The sequence below is a fragment of the Oncorhynchus mykiss genome, chromosome 32 (genome assembly GCF_013265735.2).
Source record: "Oncorhynchus mykiss isolate Arlee chromosome 32, USDA_OmykA_1.1, whole genome shotgun sequence".
Lineage (NCBI taxonomy): Eukaryota > Metazoa > Chordata > Actinopteri > Salmoniformes > Salmonidae > Oncorhynchus > Oncorhynchus mykiss.
Genome location: NC_050572.1, coordinates 35137534 through 35150284, shown reverse-complemented (window position 1 = coordinate 35150284; position 12751 = coordinate 35137534). Strand labels below are relative to the sequence as shown.

The window sequence follows — 12751 nt, the reverse complement described above, 5'->3', positions numbered from 1 at the left end:
TGGAGTCGCTGCGTCACGTGGCGTTTGATTTCCTTCAGTTCCCCCGGTTGTTAACCAGAGAGAGGTCTCAGTACGAAGGAAACCTACGGGGGCGTTGAACGAGCGTTAAAGCAACGTTACGCTGCTGACTTGAAAGTCTCCAAGTGATACAGGTGACCATGGGACCAGGAAGAGAGGTGAAGAGATCCTCAAAGTCTCCAAGTGATACAGGTAACCATGGGACCAGGAAGAGAGGTGAAGAGATCCTGAAAGGTAGGCGTCCCAATCCTTCAATGATTACCAATCACACATTGCATTAGGAGTGGTAAGATACCTGCAGCGTGGTCTCACAGAAAATCCAGACAACTCGGGAAGCTGGTAGTGGTTCCTGTAGCTTTGTCTCTGGTGCTTTATCAGGTTCAAATCCAGAGCACGTCGAGGTAGGGAGTAGAGACCCCACCTTTAGCTTTCCAGACGTCACGTGGCGCCCCCATTGATACCGGCCTTGATCTTACTCCCCCCCCTCCCCTCCAACAGAGGATTGCTGGGAGATCGTGCTATCCAGTCACCAACCCCTCAGTCCATCTCCAACCTTAGAACTGTCCGTCAGCCAGGCAGGCTTTTTCAGTCATCCCTGCTGACAGTCTTCAACACTGCTCCAGTACTCCAGTATATAAGCATCCACAATCCTCCAGGTCTCTATGTGTTCCCAGAGTCCACAGGCGTGCATGCAAAGAGGGTCTGGTTGCAGACAGACAGGCGGTTGGTTAAAAAGGCACTCCCTCTCGTCTCCTCTGGTCTGGTTAATGGAATTAGCAGTAGTGGCTGGGCTGGGCTACAGGAGGCGGGGCTACGGAGGCTGGGTCTAAACGGAGTTCGACTTGGTTAGGGAAGGTCCAGCATCCCCAGCTTTAGCCGTCCTCCTGACGCTGCCTGCAAACTAGCAGCTGACTGGGTAAGGCAAAGGCAGAGGATAAGTCCGGTAGGCTGCTGGTTATAGAGAGAGATGGAGGAGAGGGGGATCCGAATGAAGGGAGAACAAGGTCCCCGTCAGACAGGCATGGTCGGATTGATCCAATAAACACAGTGTTCCCGGGAGAGTCGCAAAATGTGTGTGTGTGCAGCTGAAGAGAGAGCAAGAGTGTGTCTGTGTGCCTGCAGGGCTGGGCGATCCTCCAATCAGCTGTATGTGTAAGAATCCTGAGTGTGTATGTGTGAGCCGAGGTCTGTAGATCCAGGAGAAACAGGGAGACACAGTAACAGTAGGCAGCCTGTATTCCTCTCTCTGTCGCTGGCTTCTCGTGCTCGTGCTCTCCCTCGCTCGCAGGCAAAGAGAAAAGCGCTCTATCTTCACAACCTCTGCAGCTCTAGCTCTCTTTCTCCCTCCCTATTTTCTCCTCCTCCTATCCGCTTCCTCGTTCCGCCCTCCTCTCACTCTCTCTCTGGCATACTCTCTACTGCTCTCTTGGTGTGACTGACACACACACACACACACACACACACACACACACACACACACGCTATTTTTTGGGGGGTCCGATACAGATAGATTTTTTATATCCTCCATTATTAACTGGCTGGTTCGAGCCCTAAATGCTGATTGGCTGACAGCCGTGGTATATCAGGGGGGTTTGTGATATATGACCAATATACCACGGCTAAGGGCTGTATACAAGGCACTCTGCGATGTGTCGTGCATAAGAACAGCACTTAGGCACTTAGCCGTGGTATATTGGCCATATACCACACCCCCTCGGGCCTTATCGCTTAAATAGACTGTTACAGCAGTGAAAATGAAAAAGTTCCACTGTTCCACACTGAGTTCTCATACATTGTCATCCAAAATAGCAATTGTCTAAGAAATATGTTCCAGATGTTCATTTCTTACATAGTGACAATAATGACATCATGAGAATGGCTGCAAATGATTAGATAAGCATGATATTTCCTTATTTCATACTATGTATTAAATATCGGTTACCATGTATCCAACACCGATGTATTGGTAAAAAGCCCAATATCAGCTGTTAAGATCGGTGAACCGATATATCGGTCGGGCTCCACAAAGACACGAGTCAAATGCTTCCCAGGTTGGCCAGCTGCGGCAGAAAAAATAAATTGGTGTCGATTCTCTGCAATACCAGAGATCATTAAAGCAAGTTGAAAAAGAGTAAAGAAAGATGCAGGAGAGGAGGGTGTTGAGGAGTTTGGGGAAATGAGGGAGAGAATGAAAGAGAGCCTTTGCACCAGTTACAGCTTTTTCACACACACACACACTAAACACTCAAATCTCACTGTGCGTGTGGGTGGTAGACAACTGTACGAGCACACAAACACAGTCCACATCAAGAAACACACACACACACACACACACACACGGACCTGAGGCAGTATACGGCAGCGTAGAGATCTACCCACAGACCCAAAATAAATCCCATTGCAAACATAAACACATAGTATTCTCCAGGGATGGTAGATCAGCTACTTGTAGAGGAGTCCAATCCACAGCTCTCCCATTACCTCCACAGTGGAAAACAGACAATAAGACCTGCAATCAGGTCTCTGAGGCCTTCCCCATGGATATATGATGTGCTGGAAGCACATCAAACTACCAATTAGCTACCTGAAAGCTGTCACATTTACGATCCAATTCTTTCTGCCACAACATAATTAGCATTTAGAGAGAATGTAGGTTGTGTTGAAAAGCTGATTTCAGGTCGGTTTTGATGTTTCACCCTCTAAATGATGGAGGTTAGGCGGTTTATAGTAATGACCTCGGCTAACCTGTACCCCTGCACATTGACTCGGTACCGTACCCCCCTGTGTATAGCCTCGTTATTCTTATGTCATTTTGTTCTGTTACTTTTTGTTGATATTATATATATTTTTTTTAACTTTAGTTTATTTACTAAATATTTTCTTCACTCTATTTCTTCAATTGTATTGTTGGTTAAGGGCTTGTAAGTAAGCATTTCATGGGAAGGTCTACACCGGTTGTATTCGGCGCATGTGACTAATAACATTTGATTTGCACAAATTAAAAGAGCCAGGCCAGAGTGGATTAGCCAATCGCATGCAGCCACAGCTCAGGGAGAGGCGGGGTTTGTGAGAGGGATGGGGTGTTGTTGGCTGAGAGCATTGTTAGTGCGCAGGGTCATCTATGACGGTAGGACAACTGGTGACCCCTAGTGGTGAAAGTGAGGAGCTGCAGCCAACCTTGAACCACTGTTGCATCAGGGTAAATTATGCATACTGAATTTACATAGCGCTATACATTTTTCAATGCTATTGGTAGGTCACAAACATGTGCGATGATCCATATAGTATACTACGAGGCTTGTCCCCAGAATATATTGTTGTAAAACACAACACTTTTTGGGGAAGGTGTCCTTTTTAATTAATTTATTTTATTTAACTAGGCAAGTCAGTTAAGAACAAATTCTTATTTTCAATGACAGAGACAACTATTATCTGTTAGGGGAGTGAACATCATAGCCAAACATTGACTTCAACTGATGGATTAAGTACCAAGTAGAGGACAACTGCCAGACATTGCTGCCTTGAGGGCTGGAGCAGGGCTGAGTCTCTCTAAAATTGAATTGAAGTGGCTGGTGTTGAGAAGCACCGCTGAGACAGCAACTTGTCTCGCCTGCAGTCGGAGAGAATGCTTTGCTAACGTGACACATCTTTGAAATAATGAAGAACTGGTCCTAACTAGACATGACAGAGTGTGGAGTCATAGGCCTGTGGTTCTACCCCTAACAACAGAGCTTCGTCCAATGACGAATTCTCCTTTTGGCGCCTGACAGAGTCCTCCAATCAGCAGCGAACTTTAGGGGGACAGTTTCCTGGAATAACTTCCCTACTTTCTGGCCATGCAGTGTTTTCTGACCCCACATTTTACCTACTAAAACCAAACCCGAAATCCTTGCCTGTATCATTACAATAAATTAATATGTGCTTTTTAACATGCCATCTGGTGACTCCCAGAGACGTTGTTGCTCCTTGCAAATCCCAGGTCATAATGTGCTATTCAGACTTTTTACCCATGTCCACATATGTAACCCTGTCTACATTAAGTTGATGTACTCTCGTCTCACTATGACACTGTGCAGTCTGTCTCGGTGTCCTCGGTCTTAACAGGGACCTGGGCTGGCTGCACTGACCCTTCTAGCACCAACTCTTTGGGACTCGTAGACTCCGTTGGATTTCGTCACATTCTATTGTGTCACAAAGTGGGGATTGAAATGGATTCAATTCAAAACACTAACATGATTTAAAGATGAACACAAATTCAATAACTCAAATATAGTATTCGTCTCCCTGAGTCGACACGTTAGAAAACCCTTTGTCGTCGGTTACAGCTGTGAGTCTTCCTGGGTAATTCTCAGAGCTTTGCTCACCTGGATTGTACAATACCTGCCGATTATTCTTTTCAAAATTCTTTAAGTTCTATCAAGAAGTTGAGGATCACATGGCTAGAAAACTATTTATATCACTTGCCATAGATAGATTTTTAAGCAGATTGAAGTCAAACTGTAACTCGGCCACTCAGGAACATTCTGTGTCTCCTTGGTAAGCAACTCCAGCGTAGATTTGGCCTTGTTTTGTAGGTTACTATCCTGCTGAAAAGGTGAATTTCTCTCCCAGTCTCTGGTGTAATGCAGACTGAACCAGGATTTCATCTAGGATTTTTTTCTGTGCTTCGCTCAATTAAGTTTATGTTCATCCTGAAAAACTCCCCAGTATTTGCTGAGGTCAAGCATACCCATAACATGATGCAGCCAGCACCACCACGCTTGATAATAAGGAGGCCGTTAACTCAGTGATGTGTTGGATTTGCCCCGAATAGAATGCTTTGCATTTTAGGTCAGAAAGTGTATGTATACCTTCACTGTTATTTTTAATTCTCAGTATTACTTTAGTGCCTTGTTGCATACAAGGTGTATGTTTTGGAATATTTTTATGGATGTATATTTGTATTCTTCTCACACTGTCATTTAGGTCATTATTGTGGAGTCACTACAATGTTGTTGATTCATCCTCAGTTCACTCCCATCACAGCCATTGAACTCTGTAGCTGTTTTAAAAATCACCAATGGCCTCATGGTGACATCCCTGTGACATCCTTCCTGTCCTGCAGCTCAGCTCAGGAGGACGACTGCATCTTTGATGGTTTAATACATCATCCACGGCATAATTATTAACTTGACCAGGCTTTAAAAAAGAGATATGCAATGTCTGATTTGTTATGGTTGCTACCCATCTACCAATCACGACCCTTCTTTATGAGGCTTTCGAAAAGCTCCCTGGTGTTTATAGTGGAATCTGTGCTTGGAATCCAATTTCATCCAGGCTGAATCACAACTGGCCCGTGATTGGGAGTCCCATAGGGTGGTGCACAATTGGCCCAGCGTCGTCCGGATTTGGCCGGAGTAGGCTGTCATTGTAAATAAGAATTTGTTCTTAACTGACTTTTTCAAATTCAACCCTTGATTGAGGGACCTTACAGACGTACAGTAGGTATGGGGGACAGAGGTTTAGTCGTTCAAAAATCATGTCAACCCCTGTTATTTCACACAGAGTGAGTCCATGTTACTTATGTGATTTAAGCACAAAGGGGCTGAGTACTTAATTACAATTTTTCATTCAACACACACACGTACTTTTGTAGAAATGTCCTCTGGTCCGATGAAACAAAAATATAACTATTTGGCCTTAATGTCCATCGTTATGTTTGAAGGAAAAGGGGGGAGGCTTGCAAGCCGAAGAACACAATCCCAACCGTGAAGCACGGGGGTGGCAGCATCATGTTGTGGGGGTGCTTTGCTGCAGGAGGGACTGGTGCACTTCACAAAATAGATGGCATCATGAGGTAGGAAAATGATGTGGATATATTGAAGCAACATCTCAAGACATCAGTTAAGTTAAAGCTTGGTTGCAAATGGGTCATCCAATTCTGACCCACTGGGAATGTGATGAAAGAAATAAAAGCTGAAATAAATCACTCTCTACTATCATTCTGACATTTCACATTCTTAAAATAAAGTGGTGATCCTAACTGACCTAAGACAGCGAATTCTTTACGAGTATTAAATGTCAGGAATTGTGAAAAACTGAGTTTAAATGTATTTGGCTAAAGGTGTATGTACACTTCAACTGCATATATACATATATGGCACATATATACAGTTGAAGTTGGAGGTTTACATACACCTTAGCCAAATACATTTAAACTCAGCCAAATACATCGATCCAGAGCATCCCAAAAATGCTCAATGAGTGACACATCCTGGTGAGTATACAGGCCATGGGAGAACTGGGACATTTTCAGCTTCTAATAATTGTGCCCAGATCCTTGAGTTATCATGCTGAAACCTGAGGTGATGGCGGCGGATGAATGGGATAACATTGGGCCTCAGGATCTCGTCACGGTATCGCTGTGCATTCAATTTGCCATCTATAAAATGCAATTGTGTTCGTTGTCTATAGCTTATGCCGGCCCATACCATAACCCACTGCCACCCTGGGGCACTCTGTTCACAACGTTGACATCAGAAAACCGCTCGCCTACACTCAGCCATTTACGCTGTCAGCAATCTGCCCGGTACAGTTGAAACCGGGATTCCTCCGTGAAGAGCACACTTCTCCAGCTTCCCAGTGGCCACCGAAGTTGGGCATTTGCCCACTGAAGTCGGTTACGACGCCGAACTGCAGTCAGGTCAAGACTCTGGTGAGGATGACGAGCTCAGCTTCCCTGAGACAGTGAGTTTTTGCAGAAATTCTCCGGTTGTTCACACACACACAGTTTCATCAGCTATAAAAAGGTGGCTGGTCTCAGACGAACCCTAGCGTGGTTACACATGGTCTACGGTTGTGAGGCCGGTTGAACATGCTGCAAAATTCTCTAAAACGACGGTGGCGGTTTATGGTAGAGAAATAAACATTCAATCGTCTAGCAACAGCTCTGGTGGACATTCCTGCAGTCAGCATGCCAATTGCACGCTCCCTCAAAACTTGAGACATCTGTGGCATTGTGTTGCGTGACAAAACTGTACATTTTAGAGTGGCCTTTTATTGTCCCCAGCACAAGTTGCACCTGTGTAATGATCATGCGGTTTAATCAGCTTCTTGACATGCCACACCTGTCAGGTGGATGGATTATCTTGGCAAATGTGCACAACATTTCAGAAAAATAATATTTTTGTGCATATGGAACATTTCTGGGATCTTATATTTCAGCTCATGAAACATGGGAACAACACTTTACATGTTGTGTTTATATTTTTGTTCAGTGTATATACTCATCGTGTATTTATTCCTCATGTTACTATTTTTCAATTATTTCTCTAATTTTCCCTCTGCGTTGTTGGGAAGGGCTGTGACTTCACTGTTCGTCAACACCTGTAGTTTATGAAGCATGTGACAAATAACATTTGGTTTGATGCAATTTACCCGCAACTGTAAAACGACTGCTCTATTCTTCCATCTTCTCTCTTTCATTTCCTCCTCTTCTGTCTCCTTCAGTGCAACAGTAGTTTTCAGCCCCCATTCTGTCCATCAGCACAGAGTTCTCCCCCCCCCCCATCTACCTCTATCCCTCGTTCTGCATCACTTCGCCACCCTCCCTCCCGCCCTTCCACCCCCTGGGCTCACACCATTCTGCTGAATCATGCTGAATGAAGTGGCTGCGTAGTCATGCGGCGTGTCTCCGTGGCAACCTTCTTGCCGGCGTCACCCTGTGAGGTAATATCATCGTCGCTCTGTTTTGCCCACAGCACATCCTAGTGGCCGGGCATGGGAAGTGCAGCTGATTGTACACCTAATAATAAAAGGTTGGTTGGTTCCTGAGCTGTCAAAATACTGACATTGACAAAACAGCGCTCTCATTTCTGTCTTTTTCTACCTTCGATAGAGAAGTTTGACTTCTAAAAGGGAGAACATTTAGTTGAAGATGTATTATTTGTGGATACAGGAAGAGTAGCTTTGGGTTTGCTTGACTGATTAGAGTCCAAACATTCACGCCTGGGTTCCTGAGGCCAGCTGTATGTGTGTGTGTCCCTCTATGGTGCTAGTGCTTTGGGACCTGACCTATTGCAATGCCCTGCCTGGTGGTTGTTCTCCACCAAACTATGTGACACACACAGCCACTCGTATCCATCTTTTAAACACTGCTGAGTGTCGTTAAAATGAACAAGAGTAAGAATCCTGAGTGTGTATGTGTGAGCCGAGGTCTGTAGATCCAGGAGAAACAGGGAGACACAGTAACAGTAGGCAGCCTGTATTCCTCTCTCTGTCGCTGGCTTCTCGTGCTCGTGCTCTCCCTCGCTCGCAGGCAAAGAGAAAAGCGCTCTATCTTCACAACCTCTGCAGCTCTAGCTCTCTTTCTCCCTCCCTATTTTCTCCTCCTCCTATCCGCTTCCTCGTTCCGCCCTCCTCTCGCTCTCTCTCTGGCATACTCTCTACTGCTCTCTTGGTGTGACTGACACACACACACACACACACACACACACACACACACACACCAAACCAGAGCCTTATGAGGCTTCCCTAGAGCCGTCTCTGCAACAAGCAGGTCGGCACAGCATCTACAGACAAAGCAAGTCAAGTAAACTCCCACACCGGCAAGATGGACTAAAGACTTCTAAATCTAGTCTGCTCCTGGCACAGAACTCTCTAGCTGCGCCCAAACACACCCAATACTACAGTAGAGGACGTGGCTGAGAGATCGGTATCCACCATTAGCTCTTAGGATTGTCACCAGCTCGGTCTATAAGTGATTGGAACCAGACTGCAGGCCACAACGGACCGAGGCCGGGAGAACTAGCCTAAATAATAAATGACTGTCTTCAGCCCATATGGACAGAGAGGTTGCCGAAAACAGCGGCATCACTAACAAATGTCACGAGGTGGGAATTATGATGATTTGTAGAACTGTAAACTCTATTTGGTAAAAAGTGATTTGGTTGCAGGGCAGACTGGCAAACCAACCAGAGATTAGCCACAACATAGAAATCTGATGTTTTTATTGATTCATTTTCATTGAACCTTTATTAAACCAGGTAAAGACCCTCGAGGTTAAACACCTCTTGTGAGGTGGACCTGGCCAGAGGTCAACAGGAAGTAGCCAGCGTGCCATGTACACAACCCAAAAACACAACACAAAACAATGTACGGAGCAGGGTGGCAAAGCGCAACATAGAACTAGAACACATAGAGCAGCACAGACCTGGAAGTGCAGGATGATGGTCCAGATGAGGCCCAGTGTCAGCTTGGGGTTGCCGTCTGTGATGTCATCGTTCCGGATGTTCACCAGTTTGACCTGGAACGTGTAGAACAGGAGGATCTAAACACCAGGCCTAGTGGTGAACTAAAGCATTGACCTGGAACGTGTAGAACAGGAGGATCTAAACGCCAGGCCTAGTGGTGAACTAAAGCATTGACCTGGAACGTGTAGAACAGGAGGATCTAAACGCCAGGCCTAGTGGTGAACTAAAGCATTGACCTGGAACGTGTAGAACAGGAGGATCTAAACGCCAGGCCTAGTGGTGAACTAAAGCATTGACCTGGAACGTGTAGAACGGGAGGATCTAAACGCCAGGCCTAGTGGTGAACTAAAGCATTGACCTGGAACAGAGCTGGGTAACCATGTGCTCCATGTTATTAACCAGTCATCACATGACTTCTTGCTCACCATTGCAAGATTGAATACTAAAAAAGCTATATTTTTGGTGTGAATAGCCTCCTGATTCCATCCTGCTTTCACACACCGGTGCAGTCCGACAGAGGTGCAGTCTGTGTCAAGTAGGACCAGGTGTCTAAGACAGAGGTGCAGCCCGTGTCAAGTAGGAGCAGGTGTCTCTAAGACAGAGGTGCAGCATTGGGCAGTGATGCGTGAGGTGTGACTGTGGTCATCTGGGAGGCCCAGTCATGCAGAGCTGACACATCGGGACAGGGGACCAAGAGAAAGGTCACCTCAATGATTTTATTTATGGATATGCTTTGTATGTTTTGTTTTTTTTAAATGTCAAAATAGACCAAACTAAATAAACAAATACAAATCTATTTCCAACAGCAGACGTCTGATTGTGGCTTTAGTTCGGCTCAATGTGTATTGCTGAGCGCATAAGTACCTGCTGAAATATTGTGTGGGTTTGAAAGCGGCAGGTGTGTGTGTGTGTGTCAGTTGTACCTGTCTCTGTTTGAGGAAGTCCAGGGCGATCTGGACATTCTGGAGCCGGTGAAATCGCATGCGACCCTTTTCTCTGGGCTGAAGGGGGGAAAACACGACAGAGAGAGAGATGAGTGTATGGGGGGAACACGGGAGATCTTCTCACAATGCTGACCAGTGAGAGAGATATAAGCTGTGACAAGTGTCGTTCCCAATTCAAAGTGCAGTGAGGGGGGGGAAACTACGCCTGGGCCGCTGTAATGGCACGGCATTCTCCTAGAGGGCGCTGTCTTCAACTGTTGTCAAAGACATGCCAACAAGCATTCTCACAGCAGAGCAGGAAACCACCCAGGAAAAACATTCTCCAAACCAGAAAAAGTACATCTGCAAACCATGCTGGTTTAAACAGTTAATACTTTTCTCACACACACACACACATTTTCCCCTGCCACTCTCTCAAAACACACAGTCCTTGGCTGGCTGACTCACACACATTCACTCAGTCAATCACTTGACAGTCTGACAGAACACACACACACACACACAGAGAAAACAAAACACACACAGCAAAGCTGCTAGAATTGCAAGATGCAGGAGTGTGTGTCACAGTGTGCTGGGTATAGTCAACGCTGCAGTACCAGTATAGAAGCAGGGTTATGAGGAGCACTCAGGCCAGACAGAGAACTCCATTCAGAGGACGAGAGGTCAGGGGAAGGTCAGGGTGAGAAGAGGCCACAGTTACACAGCCCCAGCCAAGATGCTGACAAAATAAAACCATTAAAAAAAAGCCTATTTAACCCTTGAAGGAATGTCTAAGGACGTTTTGTCTGGTTACCCTGTTGTACTGCTTGTAGTGTGAAAATGTGTGAAAATGCTTGTGTGAGACATGAGACACGTCAGCGTGTAAATGTGTGTCTTGGGATAGAACTTAAATGCACTTCACGCGCATGCAGTCTTAAAGCACTGTCTATGGGGTGAGGATCAAACGTACTCCCTGAGCTCCATCCTCCACCTCCTCCCCCCCGAGCAAGATGAGCGGGGGAGCTCGGGAGATACACACCCTCCTCAGCGAGGACACGCCCTTGAGCTGCTGCCGTCCAGAGGGGAAGGGGGGATGAGGAGAGTGAGAGAAGAGTGGATGGAGGATGAAAGAATTGTATGGAGGGATGAAGATGAGGTGATTGTCCAAAGAAAGAGATCAAAGAGAAAGAGAACGTGAGAAAGAGGTAGAGCAGGAAGAAATGAAAAATGCAGCTGAGGCAATAATCAAGAAGTAAACTGCTAAGAGGCCTAATTTCTGAAAAGCAAGATGAAAAGTTCCTCCCGTACACGCTCTCTCACACAGTAGCTCTCTCGCACAGTAGCTCTCTCTCTCTCGCACAGTAGCTCTCTCTCTCTCGCACAGTAGCTCTCTCTCTCTCGCACAGTAGCTCTCTCTCTCTCGCACAGTAGCTCTCTCTCTCGCACAGTAGCTCTCTCTCTCTCGCACAGTAGCTCCCTCTCTCGCACAGTAGCTCTCTCTCTCGCACACACAGTAGCTCTCTCTCTCTCGCACACACAGTAGCTCTCTCTCTCTCGCACACACAGTAGCTCTCTCTCTCTCACACAGTAGCTCTCTCTCTCACACAGTAGCTCTCTCTCTCTCTCTCTCGCACAGTAGCTCTCTCTCGCACAGTAGCTCTCTCTCTCGCTCTCTCACACAGTAGCTCTCTCTCTCGCACAGTAGCTCTCTCTCTCGCACAGTAGCTCTCTCTCTCGCACAGTAGCTCTCTCTCTCGCACAGTAGCTCTCTCTCTCGCACAGTAGCTCTCTCTCTCGCACAGTAGCTCTCTCTCTCGCACAGTAGCTCTCTCTCTCACACAGTAGCTCTCTCTCTCTCGCACAGTAGCTCTCTCTCTCGCACAGTAGCTCTCTCTCTCGCACAGTAGCTCTCTCTCTCGCACAGTAGCTCTCTCTCTCGCACAGTAGCTCTCTCTCTCGCACAGTAGCTCTCTCTCTCGCACAGTGGCTCTCTCTCTCTCGCACAGTGGCTCTCTCTCTCTCGCACAGTGGCCCTCTCTCTGTCGCACAGTAGCCCTCTCTCTCTCGCACAGTAGCTCTCTCTCTCTCACACAGTAGCGCTCTCTCTCTCACACAGTAGCGCTCTCTCTCTCACACAGTAGCGCTCTCTCTCTCACACAGTAGCGCTCTCTCTCTCACACAGTAGCGCTCTCTCTCTCACACAGTAGCGCTCTCTCTCTCACACAGTAGCTCTCTCTCTCTCACACAGTAGCTCTCTCTCTCTCACACAGTAGCTCTCTCTCTCTCACACAGTAGCTCTCTCTCTCGCACAGTAGCTCTCTCTCTCGCACAGTAGCTCTCTCTCTCGCACAGTAGCTCTCTCTCTCGCACAGTAGCTCTCTCTCTCTCGCACAGTGGCTCTCTCTCTCTCGCACAGTGGCTCTCTCTCTCTCGCACAGTGGCCCTCTCTCTGTCGCACAGTAGCCCTCTCTCTCTCGCACAGTAGCTCTCTCTCTCTCACACAGTAGCGCTCTCTCTCTCACACAGTAGCGCTCTCTCTCTCACACAGTAGCGCTCTCTCTCTCACACAGTAGCGCTCTC

General features: G+C 46.7%; 1 protein-coding gene across 33 annotated transcripts in view; it reads right to left on the bottom strand.

Annotated features, from left to right (window-relative positions):
- LOC110487604 (microtubule-actin cross-linking factor 1) overlaps positions 1-12751 on the bottom strand; it is a 251689-nt gene that overhangs the window by 127400 nt on the left and 111538 nt on the right. For 22 of the 33 annotated variants that reach the window (XM_036971072.1, XM_036971087.1, XM_036971081.1 and 19 more), the window contains 3 exons: positions 11142-11240; positions 10172-10249; positions 9209-9301 (listed from right to left, as the gene is read on the bottom strand). In XM_036971072.1, the coding sequence (XP_036826967.1) occupies positions 9209-9301; positions 10172-10249; positions 11142-11240 (270 nt within the window). The remainder of the gene's footprint in view (positions 1-9208; positions 9302-10171; positions 10250-11141; positions 11241-12751) is intronic. The other 11 variants (XM_036971084.1, XM_036971101.1, XM_036971100.1 and 8 more) reach the window with 1 other exon arrangement.